This window comes from Nakaseomyces glabratus, chromosome L (genome assembly GCF_010111755.1).
Source record: "Nakaseomyces glabratus chromosome L, complete sequence".
NCBI classification, from domain to species: Eukaryota; Fungi; Ascomycota; class Saccharomycetes; order Saccharomycetales; family Saccharomycetaceae; genus Nakaseomyces; species Nakaseomyces glabratus.
The window spans coordinates 1063720-1082221 of NC_088962.1; the positions used below are offsets into that span (position 1 = coordinate 1063720).

General features: G+C 44.0%; 3 protein-coding genes across 3 annotated transcripts; all 3 read left to right on the plus strand.

Moving 5' to 3' along the window:
* Positions 1-235: 235 nt before the first annotated feature.
* On the plus strand, positions 236-1087 carry URA6 (bifunctional uridylate/adenylate kinase; the record flags this gene model as incomplete). The annotated part of the gene is made up of 1 exon (XM_449201.2): positions 236-1087. The coding sequence occupies one exon, from the start codon at positions 236-238 to the stop codon at positions 1085-1087; it is 852 nt and encodes a 283-aa protein (XP_449201.2).
* Positions 1088-1725: 638 nt separating this feature from the next.
* Positions 1726-3879, plus strand: PAN3 (PAN-complex poly(A)-binding subunit PAN3; the record flags this gene model as incomplete). The annotated part of the gene is made up of 1 exon (XM_449202.1): positions 1726-3879. The coding sequence occupies one exon, from the start codon at positions 1726-1728 to the stop codon at positions 3877-3879; it is 2154 nt and encodes a 717-aa protein (XP_449202.1).
* Positions 3880-8305: 4426 nt separating this feature from the next.
* Positions 8306-17761, plus strand: GVI51_L09889 (uncharacterized protein; the record flags this gene model as incomplete). The annotated part of the gene is made up of 1 exon (XM_449203.3): positions 8306-17761. One exon carries the CDS (start codon positions 8306-8308, stop codon positions 17759-17761), a length of 9456 nt encoding a protein of 3151 aa, XP_449203.3.
* Positions 17762-18502: the final 741 nt, after the last annotated feature.

Sequence of the window (18502 nt, forward strand, 5' to 3'; positions counted from 1 at the left end):
CTGTAATTTCTTTAACTGCCAGTTAACCCATTAGCTATTACTTGTTAATGTTTCAATGGATCAAAAATTTTGAGCTTTTTTTTTTTCAACGTTGATGTCGCCTTAATATATAAAGGAAGCTTCAATGAAAAGTTACTTTAAAGCTCTGTCAATTCCTTTCCAGTTGTATAACAAGCAAGCATTTGACAGTTTGTGAGTTAGGTAAACTTGTTTGCTACAGTTATTATCAATAGAGATGTTCAGACCAGTCTTGAGGAGATCTTTAGCTAGACCTATGAGGGCAGCTCCTTTGATGAGGTTGTCGATGAGAATGCAATCTACTGTCCCACCTCCACAGAGGTCCAATGTTAATGTTAAGAAATGGGGGTTGTTGGTTCTGGGTGCTCTTGCGGTTGGTACTACTATCTACTCTGTGAGCAACGAGAAAGGTGAGCCAAAGGAGTTTTTGGAAGCTGAGAAGAGAGCTGGCAAGCAAGAGAAGCAAGCTGGGCCAGCGTTTAGCGAAGATCAGGTGTCTGTGATCTTTGTGTTGGGTGGTCCTGGTGCTGGTAAAGGTACACAGTGTGCCAAGCTAGTCAACGATTACAAGTTTGTCCACTTATCCGCTGGTGATCTGCTTCGTGCTGAGCAAAACCGTGAAGGGTCTGAGTTCGGTGAGTTGATTAAGCACTACATCAAGGAGGGTCTTATTGTGCCGCAGGAGATTACGCTATCTCTATTGCAAAAGGCTATCAAGGAGAATTACGAGAAGAACTACACAAAATTCTTAGTCGACGGGTTCCCAAGAAAGATGGACCAGGCATTGTCCTTCGAGAAACAGATTGTGCCAAGCAAATTTACACTGTTCTTTGAGTGCCCTGAGCAAGTCATGTTGGAGAGACTGTTAGAGCGTGGTAAGACTTCCGGCAGAGCCGATGACAACATCGAGTCCATCAAGAAGAGATTCCGCACCTTCGAAGAGACTAGCATGCCAGTGGTCCGTTACTTTGACTCTCAGGACAAAGTCGTCAAAGTTAGATGCGACCACCCAGTCGAAGACGTGTACAATCAAGTCAAGCAAGCTCTGACTGCCAAGAACATCAAATAGGCAAAACTCATCTGCTGAAATGCTGATGGTCCAGTTAATCTGCAAGACCATAACGAAATGTAAATGAAAAAAGAAAAAGAGATAAAAAAATAGCATAACAAGAGAACTTAGTAGGAATATAGACACTTGATATACAACTCTAGAAAGCAATCTATATACAGTATTACACTATTCTACTCTTAAGACATGAGTAAGTTAACAATTCACACGTGATCTACACTTGCTATGTGTTCCTTTTTGTCTTTCCACTATTTTCGGGGAACAACGCGAATTTGCCGGATTTCAGTGAGAACAAAGGAAAATTGGGAATAATGGCCATGATAATAGTGAATTGTTTTAATATAAACCGGTATTGGCTCTGTATATATCTCCAAAAGACACAATTGAACGAGAGCTGTACTGGCAACTGACATACACGACATCCTGGAGGATTTTAGCTTTGATATTTTTCGAATCCCCAGATATTTAAAGGTGAAGAGTCAAGATTTTACTATCAAACCTATCACACTGATAAAGTTTTGTGGTTGAACTAGCTTGAGCTTTTGATTAGTGCTATTGTTGAAAGAAGAAAGAAAGCTATTTTTCATAGTGTCTGATTAGGTAGTTTAGAAAGTGATTTATCTATTATCAGGGCGAACATGGACAAGATAAACCCTGATTGGGCGCGAGATGTACCCTGTCGAAATGTCATCATATATGGTTTTTGTAAGAAGAAAACTGAAGGATGCCCGTTTAAGCATGATGATGACGATATAGCTACTCCTACCTCGACTCCCAAGGTTGCAGATACCGTGCCTGCCCCATCTGGAGTGATTCAACAACCTTCCAAGATATCAGTGAGTTCCTTACCTTCCCTCAATTCTCAACCGAGTAGTACTGCCCCAACGAGTGCTCCTAATGCTACTGCACATACTGGGTCGAAGTCACAGGTACCGAAATTCAATGCAAAAGCCTCGGCAAGTTTCACACCGATGTCGAAAGCTGCAGATGGAACACAGGAGACACAGGCACCATACCTTGAAAGTCCTGTAGCAGGTTCGCCAGGGCCTATATTAAAAGCGGGTACACCGGTGAGTTTCATGCAACCCAACATATATTCTACTACTCCTGTGCCATCACCAGCATCGATGGCTATGCCTAATGTGGTAATGCCACCAAACGATATGGGAAGTCCCGATTTGGGTTTACAACAGCAATCACATATGGTGAATCTTGATGGCTCCATACAGCAAAACTATCAAGAAAGACCAAATGTTTTAATGAGAGACTCATCCATGCCGCTGACAATGGGGACATCTGGTAGCAGGCCAATGCTTGATCAACAGATACATTCAATTTCGGGACTCAGTAACACTTCGGGGCCGCAACCGCCTGGTCTACTACAGAGTATGAATGGTGCTTCTATGGATATGGGTCTTCCAATGAATCTTCGGTATCCTACGATATATCCACCAACACACAGCATTTTACAATATCATTTATACGCACCCGACCCTCCGCCCCAGCTTGAAATAGCCTTAAAAGAGAATGAAAGGACTCCACGAATGCTATTCATACCTAATGACCTTCGAGAAGAACTGGTAAAGAGAAATCTTGCATCACTACAATTATTTCCTTCAGGAGGTAATTTACCTCATATAGTCAAGGACTATTTTGGCCTTGTACCACTTGATTTTCATCAGCGCTCAAGTGTGAAGGATAGGTACAAGAAACACAAGAATTCATTGTATAAAGTATTTTCCAATGTTGATGGGCGTATTTATTTGCTGAGAAGAATCCACGATGTAAATATAAGTGATCCTACGATTATCTCAAAGACTTTTCAAAAATGGAGTAAGATAGACTCATCCAATGTTGTTGCATTGAAAGATCTTTTCTTGACCACGGCCTTCGGAGATTCATCCCTAGGAATAGTGTATGATTACTATCCAAATGCTACTTCTTTATATGAAGCTCACTTCGTGAACTATCCAACAGTTGAAGTAACTGAAGATTTACTTTGGAGTTATGCTGTCCAAATACTAAACGGCTTGAGAGAGATTCATAACACTAATGGTGTCAACATCGGCGACCTTGATTGCGATAAAATCATACTCACTGGGAAGGGTAGAATAAAAATATCAGCTGGGGCAGAGTATGACATAATGAATATGTGTTGTCCTGAAGATAATGAAGACGATGATAATGAGGAAAAGCTGAGGAAAAGGAACTTTGTAGACCTTGGTGAAATCTTATTCAAGCTAGCTTCCAAGATGTGTAATTGTCATGGAAAGGATGTTGCAAATTTGGCACAAGTATCTGAGAAATTGAAGAACCTTATCAAGTCTTTGGCTTTCGAACAATTACATGATTATGTCAATGTTGCAACTATTATTGAAAAGTACATTGGTTTAGATGTAGTATTTAAGGTGATGGAAGCTCAGCAAACATATTCAGAGTATGCAGAAAATGTGCTCTCGCGAGAGCTAGAGAATGGCCGTTTATTCAGACTAATATGTAAACTTAACTTCATCTTTGGTCGTGTTGAAAATCGTTTGGACATCAACTGGTCCGAACCAGGTGACAAATTTGTCATCGTTCTATTCTATGACTACGTGTTTCATCAAATTGATCCAAATACAGGGAAACCAGTCACTGACCTGACCCATGTGCTGAGATGTTTGAATAAACTTGATGCTGGAGTTGAGGAAAATATACTATTAGTCACTCCTGATGAGCTGAATACTGCTGTAGTTTCATATAAGAAAGTGAAGGAACTTGTGGACAAGACATTCAGGGCTATGACCCTATGAATGCAAATGTTTCAATACTTGGTTGTTTTATTTTACATTCAGGATTCCCTTTACAATGTACAAACTATAAATAATATTTTACATAATTTGTACAAGGAAAAGATGCATTATAGATTTTACTAGAAATAAGTTTCTTTTTTGTGATTATGTAGAGTGGTCTTGTGCAATTTGACCTAGATGTTATATCGTCTCTTTAACTTGAAGAATTAAACTCCCGATGTAGATTCACTAATATTAGCATTGCGATTTTAAGGTAATAAAAAACATACTCGAATGTTAGCAGTAATTAATGGATCTAATATTTTTTTTTCATTAACAATCAGCAACAATCGTTTGTACGATGAGTAGGCGGGTTAAATAGAACTTATATTTTAATATATCAAGTGTGTTCGGCAAAATATCGTAGGATATCTTCTTTCGACAACAAGGGGCTCAGTGTATTTATTTGTGAGACAATGGTATTCTTTACTTTTTGTTTTTATGGGGCTCATTGTAATTGTTAGTATTCTACAGCTGTGCTCAAGAAGTCCAGAGGTAAAGATCACTGGTGCTGGAGACTATATTTGACTACCAAAACATAAACTACACGTATATAATGACAATAAATTTATTCACCAAATTGGCGGTAAAACCCGATGTTTGATCTCTTTTCTACATGAAGTAGTTATTTCTTGATAGTATAACAAAATGGTGCATATATCTTACGATGTATAGTTAAGTCTCGCAATATAAGGAATTAACTACCTCATCCCAAAATTTCATGTGAAAGACCATAATCATGGTTGAAGCGGTAGCCCGATCCTAATTATAGCAACAGTTTGTTGTACAAGTGACATCACCATTTGAAAAAGTCCATAATTGTCGTGAATACCTCAAGGTGAAAATGAAAATGAAACTTCAAATTGCTGGAATGTCACAGCAATTGTAGATTATTCTTTTCCTATTCAATTGTTCCCCGTGCGAGGTTTTTCTCCCAGAAATTCTAGATTGAGAGATATTCATCTTCTATTTCAAACAGTAAAGTGTCATTCGTCAAAATTCTCAACATTTGCCATCAGTTTCACGTAATCGCATCTCAGTCTCCAGTCTTATTACCGGGTTGTCTTGCAGAGACGATTAATCTACCCACACACGAGATGCTCTTAAGATTGAGTAACAAGTGATATTTTATCTACCCAAAAAGGGAAAAGGAAGGAAAGTTGATATACCGATAGACTACTCTGAAAAAGGAGATCCCTATTTCTTCTTTATTTAGATTCCCGAAACAAAATGACTATGATTCTCCCGGCACTCTAATTTCTAAAGATTTGAAGCTTAACAGATCCCGGATCAACACTTTTTTATTTTTCTCGTTGTGCAGGATTCTTCAGACTAGAGACTGTACTGGATAAATTAGAGATGTGTGTGTGTGTGTGTAGTCATTTTTGTTTCTCTCTCCTACACAGAAAATCTGTTAATCTTTAATATTTTGCGGCATTTACGAGATAAACGCATGGAAGACCAAACTAAGGTCAGAATGAGAGAGGGATGGAGAGAGAGAGGAGTGCACAATCGGTAGATTTTCCAGACATGTGAAAATGCTCCTCAGAGGAATTCTGGGGGTGGATGGACTATCTCATCTTTAACATTAATATGTCGTGGGAAATACCCGTATACATAGAAGTGATATGAAATAAAAGAGGGGATAAGCTTTTGTTAAAGGACTCACTGTATGTCCTAATGCAGCAGTTTCTTGGGCAATACAGATCAATACCATTGTTCCCTGCGCATGTTTACAGCAACATCTCACTTTGTTCTGGCTCTGGACTGGAAGTGATCTGTATTGCCACTTTGTCGCAATTTTTTTTCCTGAAGACACCCACGGGGGAGGGGGGGATTGTGAACCAGCAAAGATACTTTATCACTACACTCTTGGTCAGGGAATCTCTTAGGGCTTCCACTCAATGGCTCTATTGCCACGAATAAAATGCCGTGGACATTAGTACTATCCAATAGGATAAGGTTATGTAAATTTCTTTTTTTGTATGACTAATGAGCTTGTGAGTATGTTTCTCTGTGTACACATATTTTCCTATTTTGGACATATTTTCTCATCCCCTGTTTACCCAAGTAAAAAGCAAGCTGACCAGCAAGCACAGAGACGGGACTGTGGCACGGCTAGTATTTCAGATTGAATCCATTCCTTTCATTCCCCATAACATCTGTCCTAGAGCCCATTCACTGAGCATCTGACTTTTCCTTTTAATGTCCCTATCAGCCTCAAAGAATCATTTATCTTTGCCACCCATTCTCCCCTTCTCTGCTCCTAAGAGATGGTCACCTTCCACCCCCCCATGTAGAAACTCTAGTAGAGAAGCAAACATAAGTACACCTTTTCTTTTGTTTACATCTTTATTTGATCCCTAGAAATGGAAGCATACCTTGCAGTGCTATGGCTTGGTCTCCAAGATCTCGTATTCGGAAGTACCACATTTTGTTTTTGTAACGGCCGGATACAGGAAATATAAATACTCGATGAGGCTAGAAATCCCCGGGGACCCCCCCGATCTCTCAATCTCCTTTTTGTTCTTGCAAGCCGCTTCCGGATTCCTACAAAGGAAGGAACAAAAAAAAGGAAAGAAATTCTTCGACAGGCCTTTGTTTGAGGGTGGTGTCCTGATGGTCTACATCAATGCCTAACCCATCACCTTGTTCCACACTTCAAAACTGGCTTCTCAATTTTTTTACTGGAATTACTCCCGATCCATACAATTTTGTCAGTTTCTGCGGTATATTCTTAGTTTTTTTTGGGGGGGGGAGCTTCCCAAATACTTCTTTCAAGCAACGGGAATCTGTAATAGAATGGGTTCTGCCATCATCCGTCGTTGTAACGGCCTCTATTCGATGACGGAACTTTTCCTAGCATTCATTCTTTTCTTCTTTCACTTTTTTGTCAAGGTGAGATATCCAGAAACACCTGTAGGGCTTCAACCAAAGGTGTCTTACTATTTCAACCAGATGAACAATAATGAATTTTTTTTTTTTTTTTGTTCTTTGTTCTTTGTTCTCTAAGACTATCTAATTGGCACCTACAATGCCTGTAGCTTCTCTGATTCAGCATTACCAATTTTTTCGTGAAAGTTCTTGCTGATTAGCCCATAATTAACGGTTTTCGATGATTTAGTAATACACACTGCAAACAAACACCTGCACAAACAACACAGATATGGCTTAACAGTTCTCGAGACCTAGCCATCTTTTCTTTAAAATTAATTAAGCGATAGATTTCTAGTTGACCAAACAAAAAACAAAGACAAAAGCTACTAAATAACAAACCATTCAATAGGTGTGAAAAAAATAATAACTCCTGCGGTTTAGTGTGCACAATAGTAGAAAAGATGAACAGTCCCACAATAGCAGAAAAGGGAAATTAAAATACAACAACCAAAAAAAAAAACACAAACAAGAATTTTACTAGATCTTTCACTGTGTGCCTCTCCTGCCCCGTCCCATCCATCGCATCACTCATCTATTGTGAATGGTAGGGGGAAACCAAGTTAAATAAGCTGGGATCGATGTCAATCGGAATAACTTGTAAGAACAGAATTATATCGAAATGAGGGAGAAAAAAACTTTTTTCTCTTTCACAACTCCATTGAATGATTATATATATCTTGTAAGACTGGAAGCTTAAACTCCCTTGTGATTATATAAAGTTAAAACATACTTCTCCACATATATTTTTTTTAACTCTTTCTTTAAATTTGCTGATTTTGCTCTTGCATTTATTTCAACTTTCAAAACTACCCCCCAAAAGCACATTTTATTCCAACCTTTTACTTACATTTCCACCAGCATCAAAGAATAATAGCATTCAAGAGATAGCACACAAGTTATAAAGATAATCAATACTAAGCTTTTTTTGAATTCTCAAGAACTTGATTTTTTTTTTGCTAATCTCCCCTTCCCACAAAACACCAAAGCAAGGTCATATTCAAACTAGTTATCTTTCTCATAAAAGTAAGACTAAAAAAATAGTTACTGAATCCTGCTTATATTTGTGGTTATACTTGTGGTTATACCAGGCGCAAGAGATAAAGTAGTAGAAACATCAACTTACTACAAGATAGCTCCGCGTTTAGAAGCACATCCCCATTTGTTTACACGCAGACCGCATCTACTCTAAGGCGCTAAAAACTCCCTTTTTTTTTGTTTTTTGGTCACACTTTCGCATTTCTTCGCCCTCAGCGGATTACACAATTGCATTCTGTACGCAGCCGTGTGTGTGTGTCTGCCCAAAAAACTTTAGTCTGTGAGAAGTCGGCGGCTACTTTAATTAATTTGCTACCGCTTTTTCTAAGGAAAATCCAAGATCTGGAAGTACCCAGCGAGGACAAGACTACAAACCAAGAAAAAAAAATTTATATAAAAGGACATACAAATAATAATGAATCCTTCTTTCATCATATTTTTTTTCCTGCAAATACTAGTACGGTCGGTACGGGCTGATGTTACAATATCAGCGGACCAGACCGCTAGCACCGACGTGCTGTACTCTGAGCCTGTGAGTATATTAAAGGACGTCAAGTACACCGTGAATGCGGATACCCTACAGTTCACTAACGGTCTGAATAATGCCGGTACGCTGGTCTTTGCAGATACAGTAGGTTCCGACGCCGAGCAAAAGTTAGTTGTCTCCAACGGGGACTTCATAAACAGTGGTGAAGTCGATGTTACATGTAACTCAGTCACCACTCCCTCGTACATGTTCAACGTCGCGAATTTCAAGAATGAAGGTACCATGTATTTCAAAGGTACTCAGAACGGTGTGCAATACGGTGCTAACCAAGTCACACTGATATCAACAACCGAGAGTATTGTGAATGATGGGTCTATGACCTTTGATGGTATCGAAAATGCATACTTGAAATCCAGCGGTACTATTACAAACAACGGTAAGATAAGTGTCCAGTACAACTCAGGTTTTGCCGTGAGTCAGTCCATCTTAGGTTCAGGTAGTATCGAACTGGGCTTAGCTACCACACTGTGGTTTGATGACCCTAGTAACACCGACATTAGTGGCCAAAAAGTTATCCAAACGGAAGGTTCAGTGATCGTTTTCGACACCACAAAATTGACGAAGCCTTTCACAGTTAATTTCGGTAAATTTGGTGGACAGAATCTGTTCGCTGTAACTACACCAGTAACAAGTACCAGCTATGATAGTATCACTGGTATCCTCACAATTAAAGTGAATGGGCAAGATATTAGCCTTGTACTAGGAACTAATTTGGACCCATTCGGTTTTATCGCTTCACCTGTTAGTAACCCAGTTACCTCGCCATTGGATGGTCAACAGCATCAGATTTACACAATTGTATATTCTGGTGTGAGCGTTCCACCATTACCATCTCCAGAAACAAAAACAATCACTGAGAAAGGTGTAGAACACGAAGTTGTCGTTTCTTATATCTCAACTACCAGTGATAACCAATTGGTAACCATCACTACAACGTCGACTATCATTCCACCATTTCCAAAAGGCACCACATCTTTACTTGTTGAGAATGATGTGACCATATATGATGTCTATTCCTATTTCATTGCCACAAATGATCAAGGTGCTGAGTATACTGCAACTACTATTTTAAGTTATTCTCCACCTGCCCCTACCACAGTAACCATCTACCAGAACCATGAACACATTCAAGAGGTTTATTCGTACTACATTACTGTTGATGGAGAAGGAAAGATTATAACGGAAAGCAAATTGGTTTCCTCAACAATCAGTTATGATCCAGCTCCGGGACCTGAGACGAAGATCGTTGATCTGGGCAACGAAGTTACTGAATATGATGTGATATCATACTACACTACTGTTGATGAGAACGGCAAAGTGATCACAACGAGTACAGTGGACAAGTTCAGTCCACCACCAGTATCGACTATTACTATCTATGAGAACCACGAGCACATAGTTGATGTGTACTCGTACTTCATCACAGTTGATGGAGACGGTAAGATTATTACTGACAGCAAGATTATTTCGTCTTCAATCAGTTATGATCCAGCTCCTGGACCTGAGACGAAGATCGTTGATCTAGGCAACGAAGTTACTGAATATGATGTGATATCATACTACACTACTGTTGATGAGAACGGCAAAGTGATCACAACGAGTACAGTTGACAAGTTCAGTCCACCACCAGTATCGACTATTACTATCTATGAGAACCACGAGCACATAGTTGATGTGTACTCGTACTTCATCACAGTTGATGGAGACGGTAAGATTATTACTGACAGCAAGATTATTTCGTCTTCAATCAGTTATGATCCAGCTCCTGGACCTGAGACGAAGATCGTTGATCTAGGCAACGAAGTTACTGAATATGATGTGATATCATACTACACTACTGTTGATGAGAACGGCAAAGTGATCACAACAAGTACCACTACGAAGTACAGTCCTCCACCTTTGACTGTGACCGCCACTACTGCGTCTGACTATGTTGAGAGCGACTGGATCTCATTCTTCATCACAGTTGATGAGAAGGGAGACATTGTTACCAGCAGCACTCTGTTCAATGCCACTCGTGACTACAAGTTGCCTGAGGCCCCACACACTTCGTTTGGCCCTGCACCTCCAGTGGAGACGCACACAGTTGTTCTTGAGAACAACATGACGAACTACGAGGTTGTATCTTACTGGACCACCACCAACGAGTTTGGTGGGTTGATCACCACGAGCAGCACCAGCACGTACAGCGCTCCACCTTTGACTGTGACCGCCACTACTGCGTCTGACTATGTTGAGAGCGACTGGATCTCATTCTTCATCACAGTTGATGAGAAGGGAGACATTGTTACCAGCAGCACTCTGTTCAATGCCACTCGTGACTACAAGTTGCCTGAGGCCCCACACACTTCGTTTGGCCCTGCACCTCCAGTGGAGACGCACACAGTTGTTCTTGAGAACAACATGACGAACTACGAGGTTGTATCTTACTGGACCACCACCAACGAGTTTGGTGGGTTGATCACCACGAGCAGCACCAGCACGTACAGCGCTCCACCTTTGACTGTGACCGCCACTACTGCGTCTGACTATGTTGAGAGCGACTGGATCTCATTCTTCATCACAGTTGATGAGAAGGGAGACATTGTTACCAGCAGCACTCTGTTCAATGCCACTCGTGACTACAAGTTGCCTGAGGCCCCACACACTTCGTTTGGCCCTGCACCTCCAGTGGAGACGCACACAGTTGTTCTTGAGAACAACATGACGAACTACGAGGTTGTATCTTACTGGACCACCACCAACGAGTTTGGTGGGTTGATCACCACGAGCAGCACCAGCACGTACAGCGCTCCACCTTTGACTGTGACCGCCACTACTGCGTCTGACTATGTTGAGAGCGACTGGATCTCATTCTTCATCACAGTTGATGAGAAGGGAGACATTGTTACCAGCAGCACTCTGTTCAATGCCACTCGTGACTACAAGTTGCCTGAGGCCCCACACACTTCGTTTGGCCCTGCACCTCCAGTGGAGACGCACACAGTTGTTCTTGAGAACAACATGACGAACTACGAGGTTGTATCTTACTGGACCACCACCAACGAGTTTGGTGGGTTGATCACCACGAGCAGCACCAGCACGTACAGCGCTCCACCTTTGACTGTGACCGCCACTACTGCGTCTGACTATGTTGAGAGCGACTGGATCTCATTCTTCATCACAGTTGATGAGAAGGGAGACATTGTTACCAGCAGCACTCTGTTCAATGCCACTCGTGACTACAAGTTGCCTGAGGCCCCACACACTTCGTTTGGCCCTGCACCTCCAGTGGAGACGCACACAGTTGTTCTTGAGAACAACATGACGAACTACGAGGTTGTATCTTACTGGACCACCACCAACGAGTTTGGTGGGTTGATCACCACGAGCAGCACCAGCACGTACAGCGCTCCACCTTTGACTGTGACCGCCACTACTGCGTCTGACTATGTTGAGAGCGACTGGATCTCATTCTTCATCACAGTTGATGAGAAGGGAGACATTGTTACCAGCAGCACTCTGTTCAATGCCACTCGTGACTACAAGTTGCCTGAGGCCCCACACACTTCGTTTGGCCCTGCACCTCCAGTGGAGACGCACACAGTTGTTCTTGAGAACAACATGACGAACTACGAGGTTGTATCTTACTGGACCACCACCAACGAGTTTGGTGGGTTGATCACCACGAGCAGCACCAGCACGTACAGCGCTCCACCTTTGACTGTGACCGCCACTACTGCGTCTGACTATGTTGAGAGCGACTGGATCTCATTCTTCATCACAGTTGATGAGAAGGGAGACATTGTTACCAGCAGCACTCTGTTCAATGCCACTCGTGACTACAAGTTGCCTGAGGCCCCACACACTTCGTTTGGCCCTGCACCTCCAGTGGAGACGCACACAGTTGTTCTTGAGAACAACATGACGAACTACGAGGTTGTATCTTACTGGACCACCACCAACGAGTTTGGTGGGTTGATCACCACGAGCAGCACCAGCACGTACAGCGCTCCACCTTTGACTGTGACCGCCACTACTGCGTCTGACTATGTTGAGAGCGACTGGATCTCATTCTTCATCACAGTTGATGAGAAGGGAGACATTGTTACCAGCAGCACTCTGTTCAATGCCACTCGTGACTACAAGTTGCCTGAGGCCCCACACACTTCGTTTGGCCCTGCACCTCCAGTGGAGACGCACACAGTTGTTCTTGAGAACAACATGACGAACTACGAGGTTGTATCTTACTGGACCACCACCAACGAGTTTGGTGGGTTGATCACCACGAGCAGCACCAGCACGTACAGCGCTCCACCTTTGACTGTGACCGCCACTACTGCGCCTGACTATGTTGAGAGCGACTGGATCTCATTCTTCATCACAGTTGATGAGAAGGGAGACATTGTTACCAGCAGCACTCTGTTCAATGCCACTCGTGACTACAAGTTGCCTGAGGCCCCACACACTTCGTTTGGCCCTGCACCTCCAGTGGAGACGCACACAGTTGTTCTTGAGAACAACATGACGAACTACGAGGTTGTATCTTACTGGACCACCACCAACGAGTTTGGTGGGTTGATCACCACGAGCAGCACCAGCACGTACAGCGCTCCACCTTTGACTGTGACCGCCACTACTGCGTCTGACTATGTTGAGAGCGACTGGATCTCATTCTTCATCACAGTTGATGAGAAGGGAGACATTGTTACCAGCAGCACTCTGTTCAATGCCACTCGTGACTACAAGTTGCCTGAGGCCCCACACACTTCGTTTGGCCCTGCACCTCCAGTGGAGACGCACACAGTTGTTCTTGAGAACAACATGACGAACTACGAGGTTGTATCTTACTGGACCACCACCAACGAGTTTGGTGGGTTGATCACCACGAGCAGCACCAGCACGTACAGCGCTCCACCTTTGACTGTGACCGCCACTACTGCGTCTGACTATGTTGAGAGCGACTGGATCTCATTCTTCATCACAGTTGATGAGAAGGGAGACATTGTTACCAGCAGCACTCTGTTCAATGCCACTCGTGACTACAAGTTGCCTGAGGCCCCACACACTTCGTTTGGCCCTGCACCTCCAGTGGAGACGCACACAGTTGTTCTTGAGAACAACATGACGAACTACGAGGTTGTATCTTACTGGACCACCACCAACGAGTTTGGTGGGTTGATCACCACGAGCAGCACCAGCACGTACAGCGCTCCACCTTTGACTGTGACCGCCACTACTGCGTCTGACTATGTTGAGAGCGACTGGATCTCATTCTTCATCACAGTTGATGAGAAGGGAGACATTGTTACCAGCAGCACTCTGTTCAATGCCACTCGTGACTACAAGTTGCCTGAGGCCCCACACACTTCGTTTGGCCCTGCACCTCCAGTGGAGACGCACACAGTTGTTCTTGAGAACAACATGACGAACTACGAGGTTGTATCTTACTGGACCACCACCAACGAGTTTGGTGGGTTGATCACCACGAGCAGCACCAGCACGTACAGCGCTCCACCTTTGACTGTGACCGCCACTACTGCGTCTGACTATGTTGAGAGCGACTGGATCTCATTCTTCATCACAGTTGATGAGAAGGGAGACATTGTTACCAGCAGCACTCTGTTCAATGCCACTCGTGACTACAAGTTGCCTGAGGCCCCACACACTTCGTTTGGCCCTGCACCTCCAGTGGAGACGCACACAGTTGTTCTTGAGAACAACATGACGAACTACGAGGTTGTATCTTACTGGACCACCACCAACGAGTTTGGTGGGTTGATCACCACGAGCAGCACCAGCACGTACAGCGCTCCACCTTTGACTGTGACCGCCACTACTGCGTCTGACTATGTTGAGAGCGACTGGATCTCATTCTTCATCACAGTTGATGAGAAGGGAGACATTGTTACCAGCAGCACTCTGTTCAATGCCACTCGTGACTACAAGTTGCCTGAGGCCCCACACACTTCGTTTGGCCCTGCACCTCCAGTGGAGACGCACACAGTTGTTCTTGAGAACAACATGACGAACTACGAGGTTGTATCTTACTGGACCACCACCAACGAGTTTGGTGGGTTGATCACCACGAGCAGCACCAGCACGTACAGCGCTCCACCTTTGACTGTGACCGCCACTACTGCGTCTGACTATGTTGAGAGCGACTGGATCTCATTCTTCATCACAGTTGATGAGAAGGGAGACATTGTTACCAGCAGCACTCTGTTCAATGCCACTCGTGACTACAAGTTGCCTGAGGCCCCACACACTTCGTTTGGCCCTGCACCTCCAGTGGAGACGCACACAGTTGTTCTTGAGAACAACATGACGAACTACGAGGTTGTATCTTACTGGACCACCACCAACGAGTTTGGTGGGTTGATCACCACGAGCAGCACCAGCACGTACAGCGCTCCACCTTTGACTGTGACCGCCACTACTGCGCCTGACTATGTTGAGAGCGACTGGATCTCATTCTTCATCACAGTTGATGAGAAGGGAGACATTGTTACCAGCAGCACTCTGTTCAATGCCACTCGTGACTACAAGTTGCCTGAGGCCCCACACACTTCGTTTGGCCCTGCACCTCCAGTGGAGACGCACACAGTTGTTCTTGAGAACAACATGACGAACTACGAGGTTGTATCTTACTGGACCACCACCAACGAGTTTGGTGGGTTGATCACCACGAGCAGCACCAGCACGTACAGCGCTCCACCTTTGACTGTGACCGCCACTACTGCGTCTGACTATGTTGAGAGCGACTGGATCTCATTCTTCATCACAGTTGATGAGAAGGGAGACATTGTTACCAGCAGCACTCTGTTCAATGCCACTCGTGACTACAAGTTGCCTGAGGCCCCACACACTTCGTTTGGCCCTGCACCTCCAGTGGAGACGCACACAGTTGTTCTTGAGAACAACATGACGAACTACGAGGTTGTATCTTACTGGACCACCACCAACGAGTTTGGTGGGTTGATCACCACGAGCAGCACCAGCACGTACAGCGCTCCACCTTTGACTGTGACCGCCACTACTGCGTCTGACTATGTTGAGAGCGACTGGATCTCATTCTTCATCACAGTTGATGAGAAGGGAGACATTGTTACCAGCAGCACTCTGTTCAATGCCACTCGTGACTACAAGTTGCCTGAGGCCCCACACACTTCGTTTGGCCCTGCACCTCCAGTGGAGACGCACACAGTTGTTCTTGAGAACAACATGACGAACTACGAGGTTGTATCTTACTGGACCACCACCAACGAGTTTGGTGGGTTGATCACCACGAGCAGCACCAGCACGTACAGCGCTCCACCTTTGACTGTGACCGCCACTACTGCGTCTGACTATGTTGAGAGCGACTGGATCTCATTCTTCATCACAGTTGATGAGAAGGGAGACATTGTTACCAGCAGCACTCTGTTCAATGCCACTCGTGACTACAAGTTGCCTGAGGCCCCACACACTTCGTTTGGCCCTGCACCTCCAGTGGAGACGCACACAGTTGTTCTTGAGAACAACATGACGAACTACGAGGTTGTATCTTACTGGACCACCACCAACGAGTTTGGTGGGTTGATCACCACGAGCAGCACCAGCACGTACAGCGCTCCACCTTTGACTGTGACCGCCACTACTGCGTCTGACTATGTTGAGAGCGACTGGATCTCATTCTTCATCACAGTTGATGAGAAGGGAGACATTGTTACCAGCAGCACTCTGTTCAATGCCACTCGTGACTACAAGTTGCCTGAGGCCCCACACACTTCGTTTGGCCCTGCACCTCCAGTGGAGACGCACACAGTTGTTCTTGAGAACAACATGACGAACTACGAGGTTGTATCTTACTGGACCACCACCAACGAGTTTGGTGGGTTGATCACCACGAGCAGCACCAGCACGTACAGCGCTCCACCTTTGACTGTGACCGCCACTACTGCGTCTGACTATGTTGAGAGCGACTGGATCTCATTCTTCATCACAGTTGATGAGAAGGGAGACATTGTTACCAGCAGCACTCTGTTCAATGCCACTCGTGACTACAAGTTGCCTGAGGCCCCACACACTTCGTTTGGCCCTGCACCTCCAGTGGAGACGCACACAGTTGTTCTTGAGAACAACATGACGAACTACGAGGTTGTATCTTACTGGACCACCACCAACGAGTTTGGTGGGTTGATCACCACGAGCAGCACCAGCACGTACAGCGCTCCACCTTTGACTGTGACCGCCACTACTGCGTCTGACTATGTTGAGAGCGACTGGATCTCATTCTTCATCACAGTTGATGAGAAGGGAGACATTGTTACCAGCAGCACTCTGTTCAATGCCACTCGTGACTACAAGTTGCCTGAGGCCCCACACACTTCGTTTGGCCCTGCACCTCCAGTGGAGACGCACACAGTTGTTCTTGAGAACAACATGACGAACTACGAGGTTGTATCTTACTGGACCACCACCAACGAGTTTGGTGGGTTGATCACCACGAGCAGCACCAGCACGTACAGCGCTCCACCTTTGACTGTGACCGCCACTACTGCGTCCGACTATGTTGAGAGCGACTGGATCTCATTCTTCATCACAGTTGATGAGAAGGGAGACATTGTTACCAGCAGCACTCTGTTCAATGCCACTCGTGACTACAAATTGCCTGACGCTCCATATACATTTTTAGGTGATCATACTACTGTCATCACTTCGGGTGGTAAGCCAACCACTGTAGTTGTTTCACACATCACCACTACTGACAGCAATGGCCACTCAACTGTAATTGAAACGACGTTGCCAGTTGGAAGTGGATCCAATGATCACACCACTGTCATCACTTCTGGTGGTAAGCCAACCACTGTAGTTGTTTCACACATCACCACTACTGACAGCAATGGCCACTCAACTGTAATTGAAACGACGTTGCCAGTTGGAAGTGGATCCATTGATCACACCACTGTCATCACTTCTGGTGGTAAGCCAACCACTGTAGTTGTTTCACACATCACCACTACTGATAGCAATGGAAATACTGTCACTATTCAACAATACCCAACTTTAGGCGAACCAAGTACTTCTAATAGACCAACTAATGTAGCTCAACCACAACCTGCAGCAGGAAATAGTGCTAGACATTCTTCATCATCTAATGATTTAAATTCTTCATCATCCAGCAGAAGCACCACGACACTAGAAGGCAATTCCATCATACCATCTGCCAGTCAATCAATTTTTTCAGGGGCGCCTGGCCATACCAACAGTATATCTGACACATATAAGGGCTCCGCCTCACAAATCTCTATGAAATGGGGTTCTCTATCAATGGTTCTCATAATGTTAATTTTGAACATCTAGTCTTGTCAAAACGATGAACAATCGCGCTTGCGACATCCCAATTTTGTTTTATCAGCATTTTCCAATGTAAATTACTCTAATAAAATTTCCAACAAACAAGCAAAACCCAAAAGCAATTATAGAGAACACTCAATGAAAATAATCTTAATTAAAACCATAGTTAATGTACCATAGCTCAATATTACTCTTTTTTTATAGGTTTTAGATAATTATTGTTCTTTTAATTACGCTTTCCCGTATATATACTCAGTATTAAAGTGCTGATGTCCAAACCAGGGCTTTGCCAAACTGATTGACGCTCCCGCTGTTAGTGCTCTACTTGTTTTGTATAAGATTTACATGTACTTTTGCAGTTCATATCAGATCTGTGCTGCAGAATAGACTTTGTCCAAGCGTTCTATACAGCTTTATAGGGATCGACGTGGCCAGTTCCAGCACAGATACATATACAAGAGAATCCAGGAAAGCAGTCTCTCCGAACTAGTCTGAAATGTAACAGATGTTGCGAGTACTCCCTACAGCTGCTTCTTTCTCCATCCATCAAAGAAGTTCTGTGAGACAGTAAAGAAGCTAGAAGCATACTGTACTGACTCACTGTTGTCTTTTGCTATGGCTGGTTTCAAGCAGCCCTGTAACTCGCCATGCTGACGTGGCATCTTGTGGGACAAATTGGCACAAATGAAAAGACTTTGTTCTGTAATACGAGAATGGCAGGTGATATTTACGTATTACATGCACACA